The 20,062-nt window shown below is 31.8% G+C and overlaps 1 protein-coding gene across 1 annotated transcript; it reads right to left on the bottom strand.

The window, feature by feature from the left end:
• Window positions 1–3,838: 3,838 nt before the first annotated feature.
• On the bottom strand, window positions 3,839–19,607 carry LOC111298666 (MADS-box protein SVP-like). Its single transcript, XM_089745391.1, has 11 exons — window positions 19,393–19,607; window positions 18,367–18,577; window positions 11,598–11,679; window positions 10,840–10,901; window positions 10,660–10,759; window positions 10,474–10,515; window positions 10,083–10,124; window positions 9,878–10,011; window positions 8,602–9,585; window positions 8,068–8,140; window positions 3,839–7,699 (listed from the first exon to the last, which is right to left on the bottom strand). The coding sequence occupies exons 2-9, from the start codon at window positions 18,546–18,548 to the stop codon at window positions 9,567–9,569; spliced, it is 663 nt and encodes a 220-aa protein (XP_089601517.1). The 5' UTR covers window positions 18,549–18,577; window positions 19,393–19,607; the 3' UTR covers window positions 3,839–7,699; window positions 8,068–8,140; window positions 8,602–9,566.
• Between the last annotated feature and the right edge of the window lie 455 nt (window positions 19,608–20,062).

The following is a 20,062-nucleotide window of genomic DNA, read 5'->3' as shown; positions in this document are numbered from 1 at the left end:
TATTTTCCCTTGGGATCTATATTATCAGCATATGAGCAACAAAAGAGGTACCTGGAGCTCTAAAAATAAACCTTGGAAGCTACCTGATGGGAGACTTATAGCGCTTGTTTATTTGTTGAACATCTACTTCTCAATAAATCTTATGCACCTAAAGTGAATGATCAATATAAGGGAATTAAACTTTCCAAAATATATACATATAAGGTACTTAAAATACTCTTGATTTCTTAGCACTGAGTTTTTCTTGTCCTAAGTATTATTCTCTTTTACCACTAATCACTAAATTCTTTACAGAAAACAAAGAAAATTCAAAATGTGCTGAGAGATTTACCTTACAGTCAGGCTTGTTGAGCTTATGAGTGCCACCATAAACTGCACTTAAACGTGCAAATGCCTGCCAATAGAGACACAATAACAAGTCAAACCAACAAATGTTTCTATTGAACTAGGAAAAAAACCTACAAATAAAGACAAACCTAAGGCAATTCTCCCAGTCCATATAGTTGATAGATATAAGGAGATTTTCCTTGAAACCATGCCAAAGACTCTGCATAGAGCTTTATAAAACAAATGCAGAAATACTCTGAATATATGATAAAAAAAAAGGTATGTGCGACCAATGAAGAATAAGATTAAGCAGAATGTATTTAAAAAAAAATGCCCTAGCATAAACTTAATTTGGTTTCTTCCAACCACTGTTATCTGTCATGGAAGCTTAAGAATTAACCATTGCATTTATAACAAAGATGATAGGAAACAAATTTTTACCTTCATTGACTTAACAAAAGCCAAAGCTGGTTGATCCAAGTGACTATCATCACTGTGGAGTGCCAAGGCATGACCGATAAAGTCAACTGCATCATTTTCCAGCCCATACTTTCTACATTGCAAAAATTAGTATGCATCAAGACCAGTAAACTGTAACTAATACTAGCTAATGGATAGGACAACTAGAGTAAGCAATATCAAAGATCACGCTCAGAGATGATCCTTCAAATATGTCATATCTTTGCCCTAGATATTTAAAAAATGCCCTAGCAAAAACTTTATTTGGTTTCTTCCAACCAGTGTTATCTGTCATGGAACATGGAGCTTAGGAATCAACCGTTGCCTGTATAACAAAGATGATCATGATACGAAACAAACTTTTACTTTCATTCTCTTAACAAAAGTCAAAGCTGGCTGATCCAAGTAACTATCATCACCGTGGAGTTCCAAGGCCTGACCAATAAAGTCATCTGTATCATCTTCCAGCCCATACTTTCTACATTGCAAAAATTAGCATGCATCAATATCAATAAACTGTAACTAATACTAGCTAATGGATAGAACAACTAAAGTAAGCAATTGTTAGGGGCATTTTTTTGTCCAAAAGGTAAAATAGTCATTTCCCCTCATTAGAGACAGTTAGCAAATAGTCAAGGGCATTTTCAATTTTTGGACTGACTTGACTTGTCAGGCTGACTTTAATCCACGAGCCATGTCAACTTGGCCACCTCACCAGTCTATTTACTAGGTTTTTCTAGATGCTGACTCGTCATTTCGTGATTGGGTAATCAATGTCTAGCTCAGCTCGACCTACCAAGTAATCCTTGGCCTTAAGGCTAACCTCGAGCAACCTAACCTATCCAAAACCCCCCAGCTTACAGGTATAAATAGCACATTTCATATACCATTTGATCCATTTTGCTTTCTTATACTTCCTTACATTCTCCTTCTTATGCTCCTTTGACCGATCTCTAACTTGAGCGTCAGAGTACAAATGTTAGGACCATCCCCAGCCTTTGCCTTTAATTGTTCTCTTTCTCTCTCTTCTGATTTCAAGGTTTTACCCCTAGGAGATAACTCGACGTAAACAATAATATCAATGATCATGTGCAGAGATGATCCTTCAAATATGTCATATTTTTGCCCTCAAGTAAACATCCCTTCTTAAAAGGGAAAAGGAAATTCCTAAGCACAAAAATCCTTGCAAAAAACAGGTGATAGAAACCAATGGTCATGAAAAAAAATTCAAAAGTAAAACATTTTCCCTTTTGTGTAAGAGAAAATTTGGTAAATCCAATAAAATTTTAGATAGACTTTATGAAAAATGTTTATTCTACAAGTCTAAACATACGTTTTATAACAATTGCATATATTGTTATTAATTTCGTAGTTAATATAAGTGCTAAAATAAGCCTTTTAAAGGGAAATAGGGATTAGATGCACACGAAATAAGTTCTCTTGCTGTTACTTTAGTCAGGTCTGAAAAAAAATAATGAAAATTTTATTATAATGACTTGTGTTTTACAATGAGACTTAAAGCCTATTTATACAGAAGTAAACTGTTACAAAATAAAAAATACAATAAATAGAAATAATGACTAAATCAATTCTCATAATCAACTAAATCAATATCTAATATTCTCTAAATCAATATCAAATCAATCTAGAATATTACTGGAATATTAGTAGAATAATATCATCAATCCATAATATTATTAGAATATCATTGACACCCCCCTACAAACTCAAGATGATAATGTAGATAGCTAGCTCTCTCTCTTTCCTCTTCGCTCCGTTCTTTATAAGATAAAAAGAGTGTATAGCAGCATAGAAAAAATTCTAACTTAAACTGTAGGAAATAATTTCATATTATGTATATGTTTAGGACTGGCACACTTGCAAAGAGGTAATCGAAACAGCTGACTTCTGACTTCCTTATATTCGCGTTATAGGTGGTTACAAGTTAATAGGGGAATAGTTTATTATATTATATAATACCTTAAGTGGGTTGCTATTATTTCCAATAATAGGTTGTAATAAGCAGACAGAAGGGTTATCTTCTGTCTTTTGTTCTAAGCTAGCCAACCATGAAAGGTCATGGTCGACAAGAATGAAGAGTGCTTTTTCCATGTATCATGATATAGAAGCCAAGGTAATCGTTTGAAAATTTGGCAAGAAATTGACTAAGTGGATGTGATTTAGTGAAAATATCTACTTTTTGATCAACATTGGTAACAAGAACAAGTCAAAGAGTTTGAGCAAGCAAAGGGTGATGAATTAAGTGACTATCAATTTCAATATGTTTAGTACACTCATAAAAAATATCATTGTGAGATATCTTAATGACACTTTGATTATCACAAAATATAGGAGTATTAGAGTGATGAGAAACACCTATATCTTGAAGTAGCCAATGTAACCATAATAGTTCTAATGTGGCATCTGTAAGAGCTCAATACTTAGCTTCAGTCCTAGAGAGGGACACCACAATTTATTTTTTATTTCGCCAAAAAATGAGAAGAACTAAGAAAGAAACAGTAACCCGTGGTAGAACGATGATCAATAGGATCTCTTACCCAATCAGCATCACAATAACAATGCAAGTCCAAAGGCGAACTAGAGAAAAAATACAAATCATGAAACATAGTACCCTTGACATATAGTAGGATCCGGAGGACAGTAACAAAATGAGTAGATCAAGGAGTAGACAAAAATTGACTAACTAGATAAACAACATAAGCAATATTTGGATGAGTAACTGTCAAGTATACGAGACTACTTACCAGAGTTCGATACATAGAAGGGTCTGAAAATGGTGTACCATCAGAAGGAGAAAGCTTCAAATTCTGTTCAAGTGGTGATGATGTAATCTTACTAACCTGCTCAAGTAATAAGATCAAAAGCATACTTTGTTTGAGACAAATGTAAGCTAGTAAAATCACTAGCGACTTCAATGCCCAAAAAATAACTCAAAGAACCAACATTTTTCATCTCAAACTTAGAACGAAAAAAGGTCTTTAGATCTTGAATACCATTTGCATCATTACTTGTAATGATCATGTCATCCAGATAAAGTAAGAAAGAGTTGTACCATTTTTAGCAGTTCGAGTAAAAATAACAAAATCATGATTACTAGATGTAAAATCAAGTTGTACAATAGTGATACTAAACTTCGAGAACTAAGCTCTGAGGGCTTGCTTAAAATCGTATAAAGTACATCGAAGACAACGAACCATGTTGAAAGGCATAGATAAACTAAGAGATGGCTTCATGTAAACTTCCTTGGCAAGGTCACCATTCAATAAGGTATTTTTAACATCCATTTGAAAGGTTGACCACTTTCTAGCTGTAACAATAGCTAATAGTGAACGAACAGATGTGAGACATGCAACTTGAGCAAAAGTCTCTTCATAGTCAATGCCATATTCTTGTGTAAATCCTCGAGCAACAAGATAAGCTTTGTAACGTTCCACTGACCCATCAGATCGAGTCTTGATCTTGTAGACCTACTTACAATCAGTCATTGACTTATTAGAAGGTCGTTCAACAATATCCCAACTATGAGTTTTCTCAAGAGCCTGAACCTCTTCTGCCATTGCTTGCTACTACATAGGATTAGAGACAGCTTCACGAAAATTTTGAGGTTCGTGTAATGTGACTAAAGCATAATCATAGTGAAAATCATGAAGTTGAGTGTTGAGTTCTCTTACCCTGGTGGAACGACGAAGTGGAGGTGGTATGTATGGTGAAGGGACAACTGTATCAATAGGAGCCTTAGTCAGATTAGACATGTTAGCAGTGGAAGAAGGTAGATCACTTTTTGAGTTAGATGTACCTATAATAGTCTCCTTATTTGAAGAAAAATTAAAAGATGAATCTATAAAAATACATGGAGAATAACATGTTGAATGTAATGAGAACACATTAGTGAACTTTTTATATTTTCAAAAAACTACATGTCTTGAGATGCGAAAATGTTTAAACACTAGATCATAACACTTATACCTCATGTGTTCTATACCATAACCCAAAAAACAATACAATCTAGCTCTAAGTTCAAGTTTAGTCCTTTCATGAGTAAGAAATAAAACAAAGCAAGCACATCCACAAACTTTGAGAGAATGGTAATCAAGTACCTTATTGTATGAACACTCATAAGGAGACCATGTTCCTAATACTTGTGTGAGAACATATTTAATAATGTAAATAGCAGTGAGAACAACGTCACCCCAAAAATGTTCAAGAAGAGAAGAGGAAATGAGAAAGGCATGAGCTGTGTCAAGAATATGACAATGTTTTCTTTCAGCTCAACCATTTTCTTATGAAGTATATGGGCAAGACTTATGAGGAAGAGTCCCATCATCCTTTAACAAGTTATGAAACTTAATTCCTGTATATTTAGTAGCATTATCAAACCTGAAGATTTGTACTTTTCTAGAAAATTGAGATTGCATCATGTTATTGAATTCACGAAAAAAGGTTAAAAGTTTAATTTTTTTTTTAAATAAATATATCCAAGTATAACAAGAGAAATCATCAATAAATATAACCAAGTAACCTGAACTTCCTAAGGTTGGTGTGAGAACTGGACCCCAAATATCAGAATGGACTAAATCAAAAGGAATAGATGAGATAGAATCACTTTTATTAAAAGGTAAAGCACTTTGCTTTTCAAGTTGACAAGACAAACAATAAAAAATATTATGAGAAACATTACCTAAGACACCAGTGGAAGCAAATGACTTTATTCGAGAAATAGATGCATGTCCTAGCTTAGAATGCCATAAATATAAAGAAACTAAAGAGTTGGTTTTTGAGATATAGCAGCAATAATCAAATGTTGTGGAATTTTCAAAGTTTCAAGCTCGAACAGTGTTCTAACCTTACGTCTTGTCTCAACTTTCTGACCTATTTAAGGATCTTACACAATACAACCATATTGTTGTGAAAAATGTAAATCAAGACCAAGATCACAAAGTTGGCAAACAAAAAGCAAATTTAAGGCAAGATTAGGAACAAGATAAGTGTTAGATATACATAGTTTTGAGGTTTCAATTTTATCGATGTGACTAGCTTTTAAGACAGATCCATTTATTGTTTTAATGATTTGATCATTAGGTATAAGTATCTTGCTTTTGAAAAAAGAAAGATCACCAATCATATGATTTTCACAGGCAGTATGAAACAACTAAACATTACTTGATATGGCAGCAGATATGACAGAAAAATGAGATTGAGAGAATACTTAATTGAGCAAAGTTTGAAGATTAGTGGTAGAGATTGTAATGGTCTTAAAAAAAGACTTAAAAATGTTTTGTTTAGTGATTGTTTCCACGGTAGTCTTGTCAGTGTGAGAATCATGAATTAGACTATCGTTACGATGATAATTAGCTCAACATTTTTGAACGGGATGATTAGTCCTTTCACATCATGAATAAGACTTGTGGAAAATAGAGTTAGTATTTTATTTTTTTAGGAGCAGTAGCAATAATAGTATCAGCACTATGAGTTTGACTCATACCCAATCAAGTTTCCTTAGATATCAATTTCATAAGGCATTATCCATAGCTGGTAAAGAATCTCAACGCAAAAATGAAGACTTAATATTCTTAAATTCATCTCGAAGTGCCATTAAAAATTGAATAAGATGAATTTGATTTCGATAAGTAATAAAATTACCAGCATCACTTTTATCCTTGAATTCTGACTCAAAATTTTCAAGCATATCTCATAAATGTTACATAAATGTTACATGTTTAGAATGAAAATAATCAATTGACTGACCTAGTTCTTGATGAAAGCGAGATAAATTGGTCAAAATATGATATTGATGAACAAAGGTAGTAAAGCTATACCATATGGCAAGAAAATACCAAGCATATTTTACCAAGTTCAAATAGCCCAAAATGTACATTGACAGAAAGAACAATAGTGTTAGTGAACCATGTCAAAATTTGATAATCCTTATTTTCTCGTTCTTCTAACCGATTCGCAAATTTATCATCAGATTCTTTTTTTTTTCTTTTTGGTGCTTTGCGTTCTTCAGTAACAACTAGCCATAGTTTTATTCCTTTTAGACAATCACATATAGCCGTAGCCCACCTATTATAGTTATTTTCATTAAGGATAATTGAAATTGGTTTTATAGTTTTTTGTTGAATACTTGCCATTAAGCTCTTGAAAAAAAAATGAAATGGAGATGTAGGAAGTTATGAGTATTGATATAAAAGATGAATCTTGATGATGGGATGAGAAACCTAAAAGAAAATTGAAAGGTGGAAGCAAAAATTAAATTAGAAATGAAAATCAACCAAGGATGAGAGGAGCAAATATTGGTTATTTCAAGGTGATTCACCTTCAGAATAAACTATGAAATCACTCTGATACCATGTTAAGCATTTAACTTTAAACCGATTGGTGGTAAGCGGAAGGACTTAACTTGAATATAAGACTATAAGAAATTAGATACTTATTGGATGTGGATAACATCACACTAACAGGACCTTATCTCGTGTAGGCGAAGATGAAAAAAGCTTATTACTATAATATTACTAGAATAATATCATCACTCTAGAATATTACCAGAATATTACTAGAATATCATTAATTAGGTCCAGTCCTTCATGAGATTTTGGGTCATTGTCTTCATAGTCTTGGACATAAATGAAGAACTTTCTGGCAAGGCCCTTCTCAAAAAGCTACATCAATGGTGATTTCCGTGCTTCGATACATCTTACGATAATTTTTGTAAGTTGTTGTAGACGATAGAACAATGTTAATTTGCACTAATGTTTAGAAGCAAATGATACCAAAAATTACAATACCCTTACTTTTTGTACACAAAACTACCATCCACGGCCTTGAAGTTAAGATACTTGGCAATATCTGTGTGGATGAGAATACGTACCAGACTGCCATTGGCCACCATGAACTGTGAAACCAAATTAAGCATTCACCATATAGGATGACTAACTAGCAAAAAGATGGCATACTCAACATTGGTAAATAGTTAGCCACTGGACATTTTAAACACACAGTGCACAAGACAAATAGAAGGAAATTGCTGAATTTATAGTAATCCAGATGCAAAAAGAAATGCAGTTTCAATTACATATAATTAATTACATTACAAAAACCAAAGCATATACAGATGTTTCATAACCTTCAAAACATATATGAAGTGCAACCTAAAATATGCATCCAACATGCAATTAAGTACTGAAAACTACAAAAATAACATAGATAAATTTGGTTACGGGTTAGTAATAGAGAGGTCAAAAGAAAAAGTTAGTTGCATGCCTTGAGAATCATGTCAATATTAAATTCCCTGCTATTGTGGAGGCTTGTCATCTCTCCTGAAATGGTTCCAAAGCTATAGAGCAGCAGAAAGACATAATTCAGAAATGGGTAAGGGAAATGTAGATTAGCCAAATAGGCAATAGCAAGGAATTGTTTTACTGAAAAGGTTAAAAAAAAGTCCACCATTTGATCAAATTAAAAAAGAATGACCTCTATACAGATAACATGTCATTTCTGTCCTTGTGCAATACCCGTTTTGAAATGAAGATATCCAGATAACAGCTAATGATCAATGCAGAATTTATAAGATTTTAACCTTCCTTTGAACCACCTTAAGCAACACTCAGAAACTAATTCCCACCACATTCAATATTAATTCCTATCTAAAAATTTAAGTACTGCTTCCAAAAAAAGAAAAGAAAGGCAAAAAGTTGGGTGCCCATGATGCCTAAAAGAAAACCCAGATTGCTTTGAAACATGAAAACATAGAAATTAAACAAAGAAAGAAGAGTCCATCAATCAACGGTGACCTACTTTGAGTCCATCAACGGAGAGAAGACCACTGAGAATGCATTCCTTAAGGCTGGTCCCTAGGATTATCACATCCATTTCAGTTTTCTTTTCTCCTGAGAGAGAGAGAATGTATGGGAACTGGGAAGTGAAATGAAAAGGGAAGAGAATAGAGAGAGAGAGTTAGGTTATTGTGTGTTTTGAGATTGGAGCAGGTCTTCAGCAGAAAGTAAAGAGATTATGGCTTTCGGAAAGTACTAAATTCCCGCTATTTAATGCGCGTGGGATGCATTAGAGAATTTCTAGAACAACACGTGGATGGACAGTCCCACTTTTTCATAGGCGTTGCGTCCATGCGTTGGAGAATGGAGTGAGTGGACCTCGTTTCCATCCAGTTTTTCCCGCATGACTTTCTGTCTAAAACCCAGAGAAGAGAGAGAGAGTTTTGTTATCCCTTATTTTCCCAGTTTTGACTTTGTTTTCTTTTTAATTGTTTCAATTTTAATTAAAGAACAAGAGTGTAGGCAAAGAAACAAAAATAGAAAAAAAGAAATTTACAACCATATCTTTTTGAAGTGATTGGATGTATAAAAGTCACGATATTCTTCTCCAGGAACATGGCTAATTGAGATGGTTTCCATTCAGCTCCAGCTAGTTTTTACAGTATGCATAACAAACTCAACATTATATATAACATGAATCCGCAGCTTTTTCCAACACTTCGACCCTACCTTTAATTCGTACTTATAACTCATCTTTATACACTTAACTAGGCATGCGAACCCAGTTTTATTGTTATTTTCTCCAAAAACAAATTACCACTCAATATATAAACTCCATTAGTTGCAATAATAAATTGGTTATAAAGATAAATACATTATACATATAGGAGCCAGGTGCTATATTTACTGCTCAGACATGCATTTAAAGATGAGATTATGCCAGAGGATGATCACTTCTTGACATCATCCTCTCTAGCCTTTCAACACTCAGTTAGGGAAAGGTAACCTGCAAAAGGCATTCGAAGATACACTCAGGCAAAGCTATAGCAGTAATGGAAGCAAGTCTTTTGCAATACCAACTAGGCTTAAATTATGGTGATATAATACGAAAATATTACGGAGAAAGGCACAAAAATGACATAGTTAAAATTTTAATAAAAATTATATGTGAGCTTAATAAAATAAAAGTATTGTGTGTTTAATATCTATACGAATTGTGACATAATTTTTACGTAAAAAATAATATAAATACATCAATTGTCAATAAATGTAACGTTCATGGATGTTACATGACTTACCCCAATCTGAGAGAAATGTCAGAGCTATTATAGCCTTGAGCAGGATCTGCAGAGCTGTGAATATGGGCAATGGACTCTGATGGTTGGCCTTGCTGAGCTACAACAGCTTGGACCATACGAGGTAAATTCTCCATCTACCAAAAAATTAAATTTCCTGTCAAATGAAAGGCAGAAACAAGAAAGTTTTGGAAACGAGAACACTCACTTGCTGTTTCAGTTGCTGGTTTTCTTCCATCAGTTGTGCTCCCTTCACATTCAACAAGTATAAAGAATTAAGATTGAGAATAAACAAAGCACAGTGGATCTTTTTACGATTACAATCATTGAATACAGAAGCAGGTACAGTCAATTGTTTCTGTGCCGTTCTATGTTTTTATTATATCAGTTCCATTGAAACATTCCACCATTGCCTAATTGCTTCACACGTTTAGTTTCTACAAATTTATTTTTTCTAAATAGTGAAATTAAGTTACATTATAAATTAAGCAAGCAAAATTGTCGTGTTCTATATTTGATATCATCCAATAATAATTTATTCCACTATGAAGCTTAGACAAATCCTATCAACTGTGTTGCAAGTTAGCTATGTATATCACCTTCCTCTTGAGGGTGCTGATTTCTTTAAAAAATCGCTCATCCTGAAACAAAAATGTTTCATCATTAGTTAGATCACAAATCTACAAAATTTTCACATGACATTATTATACATCCACTAACGGCGAAAACAAAACTTAAAAGGGGGAGGATAAGGGCTGAGTTGGAGGAGATGAGACTTTAAAAACCTTTGTTTCTATAACTCGTCTCAGGCTTCCTTCCAGTAATTTCTCTAGGTTTTTCAATTCTTCTAAGTTTAACCCTTGGAGCTCCTCTCCCTTCAGCTGTCTACCAATGAAAGGATCACACAGCATCATCATGAAAAATTCATATATCGAAATGGAAAAATAGCAAATATTCAGATTTACCTCAGTTCTTGGGTCTTTTCCGCCATTTCCTTGCTCAACATGGCATATGTGCTACTCTCAAGCTAAAACAAAACAAAAGAGCAGCTTCTTCAGCATAAAAAGGTTTTCACTTTCTAAGTAAATAGGAATAAAAATGAGCAGGCATTTTCAAGGGAAACTAAATCTAAATTCGAATGTGCTACAGGAAGACGCATTTTCATGGACCAAAATTCTTGCTCCTATTTTTCATACAGTACTATTTATACAAGAAGTTCAAAGTTAAAACGTTAAGATGCTAGTTTCACACAATATTTAATACTCTCATCAAGATTCAAAGACTGCAATTTCTTGTCACATTTGTTCGTTTGGATTATATATATATATTTGAAAATTAAAGCAAGGTCAATATCCTCAGGTACCTGAACTGAGTATCATGGTGAAACGACTTAAATCCAGTAGCAAATGAGTAAACCAACAGGTATATTTAGATGGCAGCAATGGATTGGAAAATCAAAATCAAAACTCTGGGAAAAGAATAATATTGTTCTTTAGGTATGTTATATTGAACAGTGATTTATACTGTTTACTATTTTAATATCTACAATAATCCAGATGAGCTTCTCAAGATAAGAAGGCTTATTAATCCACTTAATTGATAATTGAAATACATTTAACTTGTAATTTTTTTTATATATTTATCATAATAAAAAAAGATAGCAGCAGCAACCTTCATTGAATGTTACTACAAACAACAAGAAAAGAATAAAAGTTCTTGTAACCTGCAGCTCAAGAGATGGAATGGGATCCAATCTGTCAATCCTTTCTGACTGCAGATTGCGCCTTTCAATCACCTGCCTCGAACTTGGAATAACAACAGAATGGCACAGAGTCAGTAGAAGAACAACCTTGTCTCAAGACCAAAAAAGCAGATGATATTTGATTTACAATGAAGCTGAAGGTTTAAGGTACACTCCCGTTTGTAGGCACACCCCCTATTGGACTTCAGGAATAAGCGTTTGATATATTGCAACAAAACTAGGGTGACCTAAGGGACAAATTCTCAGTGTTTTTCTGACCAAATATAATGCATAAAAAACATGGAAAGGCAAGCCAGTATGTATGTTTGCAGAGACAATCTTCTCTTGCTCTAGTTCAGGGTTCCTTGCCAGCAACAAGTACGAGTGCAATAGTACTCATAGAAAGGCATTATATATATATATATATATATAAATAAATAATCCTTAATCATTGCTAATAAAAGCACCCTCTTCAAATTATCTTGATTCAGTCTACTTATCAAAGTTACTCTTCTTCCCCATTATTTAATCTGCCTCTCATTCTTTTTTATTCTACTGTGTCTAAGAAATGACTTTTGACAGTTGTTCAAATATTTTTGATCATGTCTATTTTTTTTCTTTTGGATAATTAATACTCTCTGCTAATTCTTATTTGTGTGTATACTGATTCGCTGTGTCAAATTATATCAATTAAATCATTATTAATCATCTTATACCATATTTAATTTGTATTTAAAGAAAAGAATAGTATTACAAGGAGAATTAATCATTCTCTTAGCATAGGATGATTCAATTCTCCCAAAATAAAGAGAATTATTTTTAATCCATGAGATTGAACTTTCATATCCTATCATACCCTTAAAATTAAATCAATAATTTAAATTTATAAATTTTTAAAAAAGATAATTTTAACCAATAAATAAAACTATCATATCCTAATCCTTACTCATATCAAATAGAAGATTTGATGACATTATTTAATCTAATTCTATTCATAATATCATCTTATCCTATCCTATCATAATCTTATGTACCAAATATACCTTTAGTATATTGAGCCATTTTATTGGTGAATAATAAACATAACTTTTAATTTATGAACTTCAAAGTGCCAATGTTCAGCGACCATGTCATGTCAATGGTGAATATTAAACAATGAGTTACTCAATTTAGCTTCACACCAAAAAGAATTACTCAATTTAGCTAGACCTACTTTTCACTCAAAAGGCAAGTAGTTTGTTTCATTCTCTGGTTTACTTCTCTTGAATTTAAGAAGCTAAAAAATCTTATTCCATCTCTGATCATAAACGTGCTCATGATGATTGCGAAGCTAAAGAAAGATAAAAATGTATTAATGTAGCAAATAAATAGTTTCTAAAATGCTCCTAAAGCATAAAAAACTAGCCAACAGTCGCATGTCCTGTTGGTAAAATATTAATCTCTTAGTCCTACTGATCAGTGTTCAAATGCTGATAATCTCAAGTAAAAAAAAAAAAAACAAAAAGCGTAAATAACTAAGTGTTTGGAGGTTATAGATCTTCGCCTAGTCATGCATCCCAGAAGGGCGCAGAAGCAACTAAAACTAAAAGTTCACGGGTAAAAGAAGATTGCCCTTATGACTAAGAAAGAAGCGGATGGTTATATATATTGGCAAGGCCGGAAGGATACATTGTAAGTGAATGAATTGATGTTTTTGATGATAGCAAATGCTTTTATCAATCATGCTTGTGAAAATTTGCATCCTGTATATTGTTTGCCATTGAGTAACCTTATAAACAAATGCTGAGAACCACCTATCTACTTCTATTTTGAATAGTCTCAATTTTATTCAAATACCGTGTGGCCACCAATTATTGAAAGCATTTATAGTTGATGCATTGACATTGGATCAAATATAAACCCTTATTAAAACTCCAATTCTTTTCTCTCCCCTTTCTTTAGATACATAAGAGAAATTGATAATTTAAACTTGAGCTGTTTTATAGAGAAAAGGTTAGCTCAAACTAGAATTTTAAAACATTACTTGAACCTGTTTTATGCACAATTAAAAAGTTCCTAAAAGGTAATTACCTTTCTTGATTTTAGATTAATCTTAAATATTCTTAATTAACTTAGGGATGCCAAACATAAATGTCTCTGCTATGCATGGCCCCATTTTGTTTCACAGTTTGAATGTTTAAGAATCAAATTGAATTTTGTTTTATCCATGTCCCATTTTATAGCTTCATTTTTTTATGAAATTACTAGTAAAAAATTTATATTCAAGTATTACATTTCATATAAGAAATCAATGAATTAAATGAAACAAACAAACCACCGAACCCATATAACTAGATAAATTCCATATAAAATTGAATCAAATCCACGAATGATGAGACTTTTATCCATTACTTGAACCTGTTTTATGCACAATTAAAAAGTTTCTAAAAAGTAATTACCTTTATTGATTTTAGATTAATTGTAAATATTCTTAATTAATTAGGGATGTCAAACATAAATGTCTCTACCATGCATGGCCCCGTTTTGTTTCACAGTTTGAATGTGAGGATCAGATTGAATTTTGTTTTATCCAATTCCCATTTTATGTTTTCATTTTTTTATAAAATTACTAGTAAAAAAATTATAATCAAGTATTACATTTCATATAAGAAATCAATGAATTAAATGAAACAAACAAACCACCAAACCCATTAGTACATAACTAGATAAATTCAATATAACATTGAATGAAATCCACAAATGATGAGACTTGAACCTAAAACTTTCAAATTCCAAGATCTCTTCCTGGCCACTAAGACAAGAATTCATTAGCTTATAGTTTCATGCATGCTGGCCATTTAATTTGTAATTTCTTGTTGTTTGGAGATTCACACATGAGACCTGCATTTCACTTAAAATTTGCACACAGTTGTTTTAGTTGGTACAGTATGCATTACTTCACCAGTGTTCTAAGAAGTAAGATCCTAATAAGCTATATGGAGAAATTTGGTTTGCAACATGATGATTTCTTCAATTTATTCATTTGTTAGAGTAAGTTGACAATATGTATCTATTATGACTCAAATTTAGAATCTCAACCTCTGAACAAAACTCATTATGTAGCAATATGCAATGATTCAATATAGCTAAGTATCTTTAAATTAACTCCAAGAGAGATGTTAGTTTGATGTATTGTGTATATTATTGGACTTGATAGTGATAGTAAGTTTTAGGGTTTTACATTTAAGAAAATTGGGAATAATGTACAAGGAAAAGACCAGGATTCTACAGGAGGATACTTGAGGCTGGTTTTGACATAAAAAATTTTGGACATATGAATCTACTATAAAAATTTTAAAAGGTAAATGACGGTATTAAAGCTACTATTGACAGTTTTCCTTTTTCGATAGTTTGGAGGAAGGGGATTTGAGTTTGGTCACCCTTTTAAAGTAAATGTATGGTAACTGTTGAGGTATGCCTTGACCATTCATACATACATACATACATACATACATACATAAATATATATATATCCATATATGCATACATATACGTACATATATACAAAGATAAAAAAAAAATTTCACTGACATGACTTTAGTATGCAATGATTTCATTTTCAAGCTCCATTTGTGTTGATGTAAAAATCAGTTAAGGAAAATATAGAGCCATTTTTCATGTCCCTGATTCAATGCAAGTTTACTTACAATATCCACAAATATACAAAAATATCTCTCATACCCTCAAATTGTCCTTCAAATTCTTTTTTCTTTTTTAAATCAGTCTCCATTTTTTAGTCTTAATATCTTGTTTTTAGCTTTAAATATATCCTCTTCGTTCTTTAATAAATTAAGTCTAATAATATAGATATTATATAAATATTCCTAGTATTAAATTACTTACAAATCATTGCCTTCCTAATAAATTTTCCTTGTTCAAGAAAGATTACCAGATCCCATCTTTTACACAATTAATTTTATTGCACTTCATTAGATTTTTTTTCCTTTTAATTTGAAACAAGAATAAATTAAATGAAGAGAAAAGAGAGGCAGAAAGGGATCACATCATATGTCCTTAGATATCTTGATCATCTATGCCATGGGATCAGATCCATGTGTAAGATGGAATCTCACAATGTACAAATGAAGTACAAAAATTTATAAGAGTATATAATTTTTTAAAAAATAAAATGATTTCTTCATTAATTCTCCCATAAAGAGCCATCTTCTCACTATTTCATTAGTAAAACTTTGACCATATATATTAACAAAGGCAAATCAACTTATCCTTAGGGTTAATGTTATAAATAATTTCTAAAATATAGTGAGATGTTTAATATAATACCTAAAATTTAAAAATTTTTAATGTGATGCTTAGATATCTTCATCATCTATGCCAAAGGATCAAATCATGAGTAAGATGAAGCCCCGCAATGTATAAATGAAGTACAAAAATTTATAATAGTATATAATTTTTTTAAAAATAAAATAATTTCTCCATTAATTCTCCCATAAAGAGCCATCTTCCCATTATTTCATTATTAAAACTTTGACCATACATATTAACAAAGGTAAATCAACTTATCCTTTGGGTTAATATCATAAATAATCCCTAAAGTATAGTGAGATGTTCAATATAATATTTGTTGATAGTTTAGAATGCGGTGCATCTTACATTGGATAAAAGATTTAATTATTGATGAATAAAATTAATTTTTATATTAATCTTATTCATATTTTAAATAATTATGTTTGAATAAAAACAATTATCATATGACAAATGGTCATAACTATTTGAATATAAATAGATTATTATTCATAAAGGTTATGTTTATATAAAAGGTAATAACCATCTGAATAGAACTTTATGTCTGTTTATTCATTATAAATAAATCTTTCAATATAACCATTTTCACTGCTTTTGATTGAAAAGTTTGAAACTTCGTTGTATCCTAAAGGCATAACTACCTTTAAGAAAGTGTTCTTCATGCCTCAAACCCAAAATTCTTTTATATTATTTCTCTTCTCTTATTTATTTTTTTTAACAATACCTAAAGTTTAAAAATTTTTAATATGATACTTGAACTATGAATTAATTAACTAATATGGTACTTACCTCTAATGTGGCTAACTTCAAATAATAACATGCAACAAACAAACAACCCTTAAATACCACATTAGTTAACAAATTTATAATTTAAGTACTACATAAAAATTTTTAACGTTCAAGTACTATATTAAATATTTCACTATAAGGATTATTTATGACATTAACCCTTATCCTCATTTACAAAATATTAAATCTTCAATTCATGCTTACTTTCAATTCTTCTCCATTACATAAATCTTATTGATTGATCTAGCATCTGGATTCACCAGTCCTGTAAATCACTCAACTAGATCCATTACCTTCTCTTGTTTATTTCAGGACTTTAGTTTATTTAGAAACTTACTTTAGCAGATAGTTATTTTAAAAGGCCATTTTCTAATTAATTTGAAGAAATAACAAAAGAAAATAGAGATAAAAAGAAAAGAAAAAAAAAGAAACAGCCATACAGTCTACCTAGAAAGCTAAGATAGTACTTTCCTGCACTTAGATTACATAAACATTTCAGGGTTATCAGGTTTTCTTATATCCCAAATTTTTACTCTCAAGATCACATCACTACTTGTACCTCAGTAGAAATCTTTGCCATAGGTTAAGTTCTTGTAGTGAGATAGGCACAAAAAGGAGCCAATTGATCACTGATAGAGCAACAACTTGTGCTTAATTATGTAGAGGCTAACACTCATCATCCTTATAACATCATTAGCTGCCAATTTGCATGTACTAATTGTTGTAATTTATACAATCTAGTTGTTTAATCATGTAGATTATGCAAAATAGAAAAGATTTGTTCATTATCCAATTAATTTCATCGTATAATATCAAAATCAAGAACATAAACTAGTTAGTTAATTTCTTAAAACTTTTTTGGACCATTTCTCCACAGTTTTTAAACTACTATGACGAATTCACATATGTTCTTTGTCATCAACAAGATCAAACCTCACCTTCTTTTTATCTATCTGCCTTCGAACTTAAGTTTTGATTCTAATACAGTAGCAGATTTTTAGTATGGCATTGGTCACTAGGTAGGATCCCTATATTTTATGAGCATGTCTTAAGAGACTAAGGTGTTAAAGAACATTGGTAGGAAGATTTAAATCATAGGATTTCTTTTATTTAAGGTTATCATGAATTGAACTTTGATCACTAAAACTAAAACTCCAGCATTTTGCTAGCATATCACATGATTTTGGGCAAATTCATGATAAAATACAATCACCTTTCGGATTAAAAAGAAAAATGAAAGGTAAAGATCAGTGTTATATATATCCTAGTTGCACCAGCAAAGATATAAGAAACATCATCTGCCTAGCCAGCTGATCGGGAATAAAATATGGCTGAAACAAGATTCAGGAAAGTCCGAGGTAGCATCAACAAACATCAGACTTTCAAGTGAAACTATCGCCTCTTACCCTTAGTTTCTGGCATAAATTAAAGAAGTCTTTTTTGAATAGAAATATGAGATTCTAGTACATTAAGTCATTATGAATTTATACTTTGTACAGTTCCCTTGATTAGAAAGATCTTTTAAAAGTAACATTATCTCTTCCTCTCACACTCACCCAGGCACATTCAACACAGTAATTTACGGGCAAGCAGAGATTTCTACATATAAATTAAACCAGGGATAGAGCATAGGAGAGAAGGGAGAAGGAGAGCAAACCTTGTGCTGGAGTATTCAAAGAGCTTTCCGGTGGCTGAAAAGACTAGAAGTGCTATCTCAGCATCACAAAGAGTGGAAAGCTCTTGAGCTTTCTTGAAAAGGCCTCTTCTCCTCTTAGAGAAAGTCACCTGCCTCGCCGCAGTGTTGTCAATCTTCTTGATCTGAATTTTCTGTCTCGTCATTCTCTTCCAGCGAAAAATTTTATCTAAACCTTTCAAAGAAAATCAAACCAAAGCATCAAGGAAACAAGGACAACCAATATTCTAGGGAAATAACCAAAGAAACATAAACAGTTCTTCTGAAAGAGATAGAGAGAGGGGGCTTTAAAGGGAAATATTAAAAGGGAAAAGAAGATGGGCTTCATACAAGAACACAAAAATTTAATCAAAACATCAGAATCCGATTGAACAGCTGATCACAGAAGGAAATGCCAAGCTCCGGGGTAATTACCAAGATTTGCAGACAACTACAAGTATATCTAGAGAAAGAGAAACAGAAAGAGCCAAGATTCATATCGACAAATCAAACGTTGTTGAGAAGCAAAAATCCTAACATTAACCCTCCAGGAACAGCAATAATAAAAAAGTACTGTACTACCTTGTTGAGAAGCACACAAAAAAGACAAAACAAAAATGGGTGTTTGGTCAAAAGAAATCAAACAAAAAAACAGTAATTCTCACCTCAAATCGAGTAAAATACAAGAGAGAAGCAAGTGTAAGCACTGAGAATATGTTTCTGCATATGGAAAATGCACAGAAAAGAATCTGGGATATAAATAGCAAAGATATAAAATGGGGTCACTGTAGGATAAAGAGCTTAGTTGCAGCACTTTTTTTTTAATTAAGGCAGCATAATCAAGAGACTATATACAAAAAAAAAAAAAAAAAAGAAAGGGCATCAAGAAGGAACCATTAAAACCAACCCTAGATGGAAAAAGATATACCAGTAGAAAGAAGAAGCATACAGTTGCAAAAGAGGGGAAAAAAAAAGAAAATGGTTGAAGAATAAAAAAAAAAAAAAACCTACCAATCCAAGCTCATTTAGTATGGAAAATGGAACAAAGTGGGAACAAAAGAAGTATGGAATTGGTCAGAATTTATGGTTTTCTCATAAATTGATCTTTGCTTTTATTTTTAGTTTGGTCGTTCCTTTAGGTGCTGGTGATGACACTTTCACACAGAACCAGATACAAAGCCACCAATTATTTCCAGAGAGAGAAAAAATGGAAAGAAAGAAAGAAAAGGAAAAGACAGGGAATGAGGAAAGATATAGAAAGATTCCTTTTATGTCCCAAACAAGAAGGGGTTAGCTCTGCAAAATAATTTACTATTGGTGAAACATGGTAATAAAAAAATAATTTTCTTTTGCTGGTGGAAAAGGAAACTAGATTTTTATTTTTATTTTTTTATACGGTGGAGTTTTGGTTTTTCGTACAGCTGGACCATGCTGATCGTAGTCAGAAAATTATGACTCATTTGTACCCTCGTACCAGTCAGTTCTTCAAGGCTTCCTCTAAATCCTTCTATGTATTTAGTTCTCGTTAAATTTTACATAGGATAGGGTATAAATATTATATATTTTTAATTAATTATATAATAATTTATTAAAAAATATATTTAAAACTATTATTTTACAAAATATAAATTTATTAATAATGCATAATGTTTGTACATTAATATTACTTCAAATATGTATC

This window comes from Durio zibethinus, chromosome 16 (genome assembly GCF_047325235.1).
Source record: "Durio zibethinus cultivar Kanyao isolate XHJ-2024 chromosome 16, ASM4732523v1, whole genome shotgun sequence".
Classification (NCBI taxonomy): Eukaryota; Viridiplantae; Streptophyta; class Magnoliopsida; order Malvales; family Malvaceae; genus Durio; species Durio zibethinus.
This window is presented reverse-complemented; position numbering and strand designations above follow the sequence as displayed.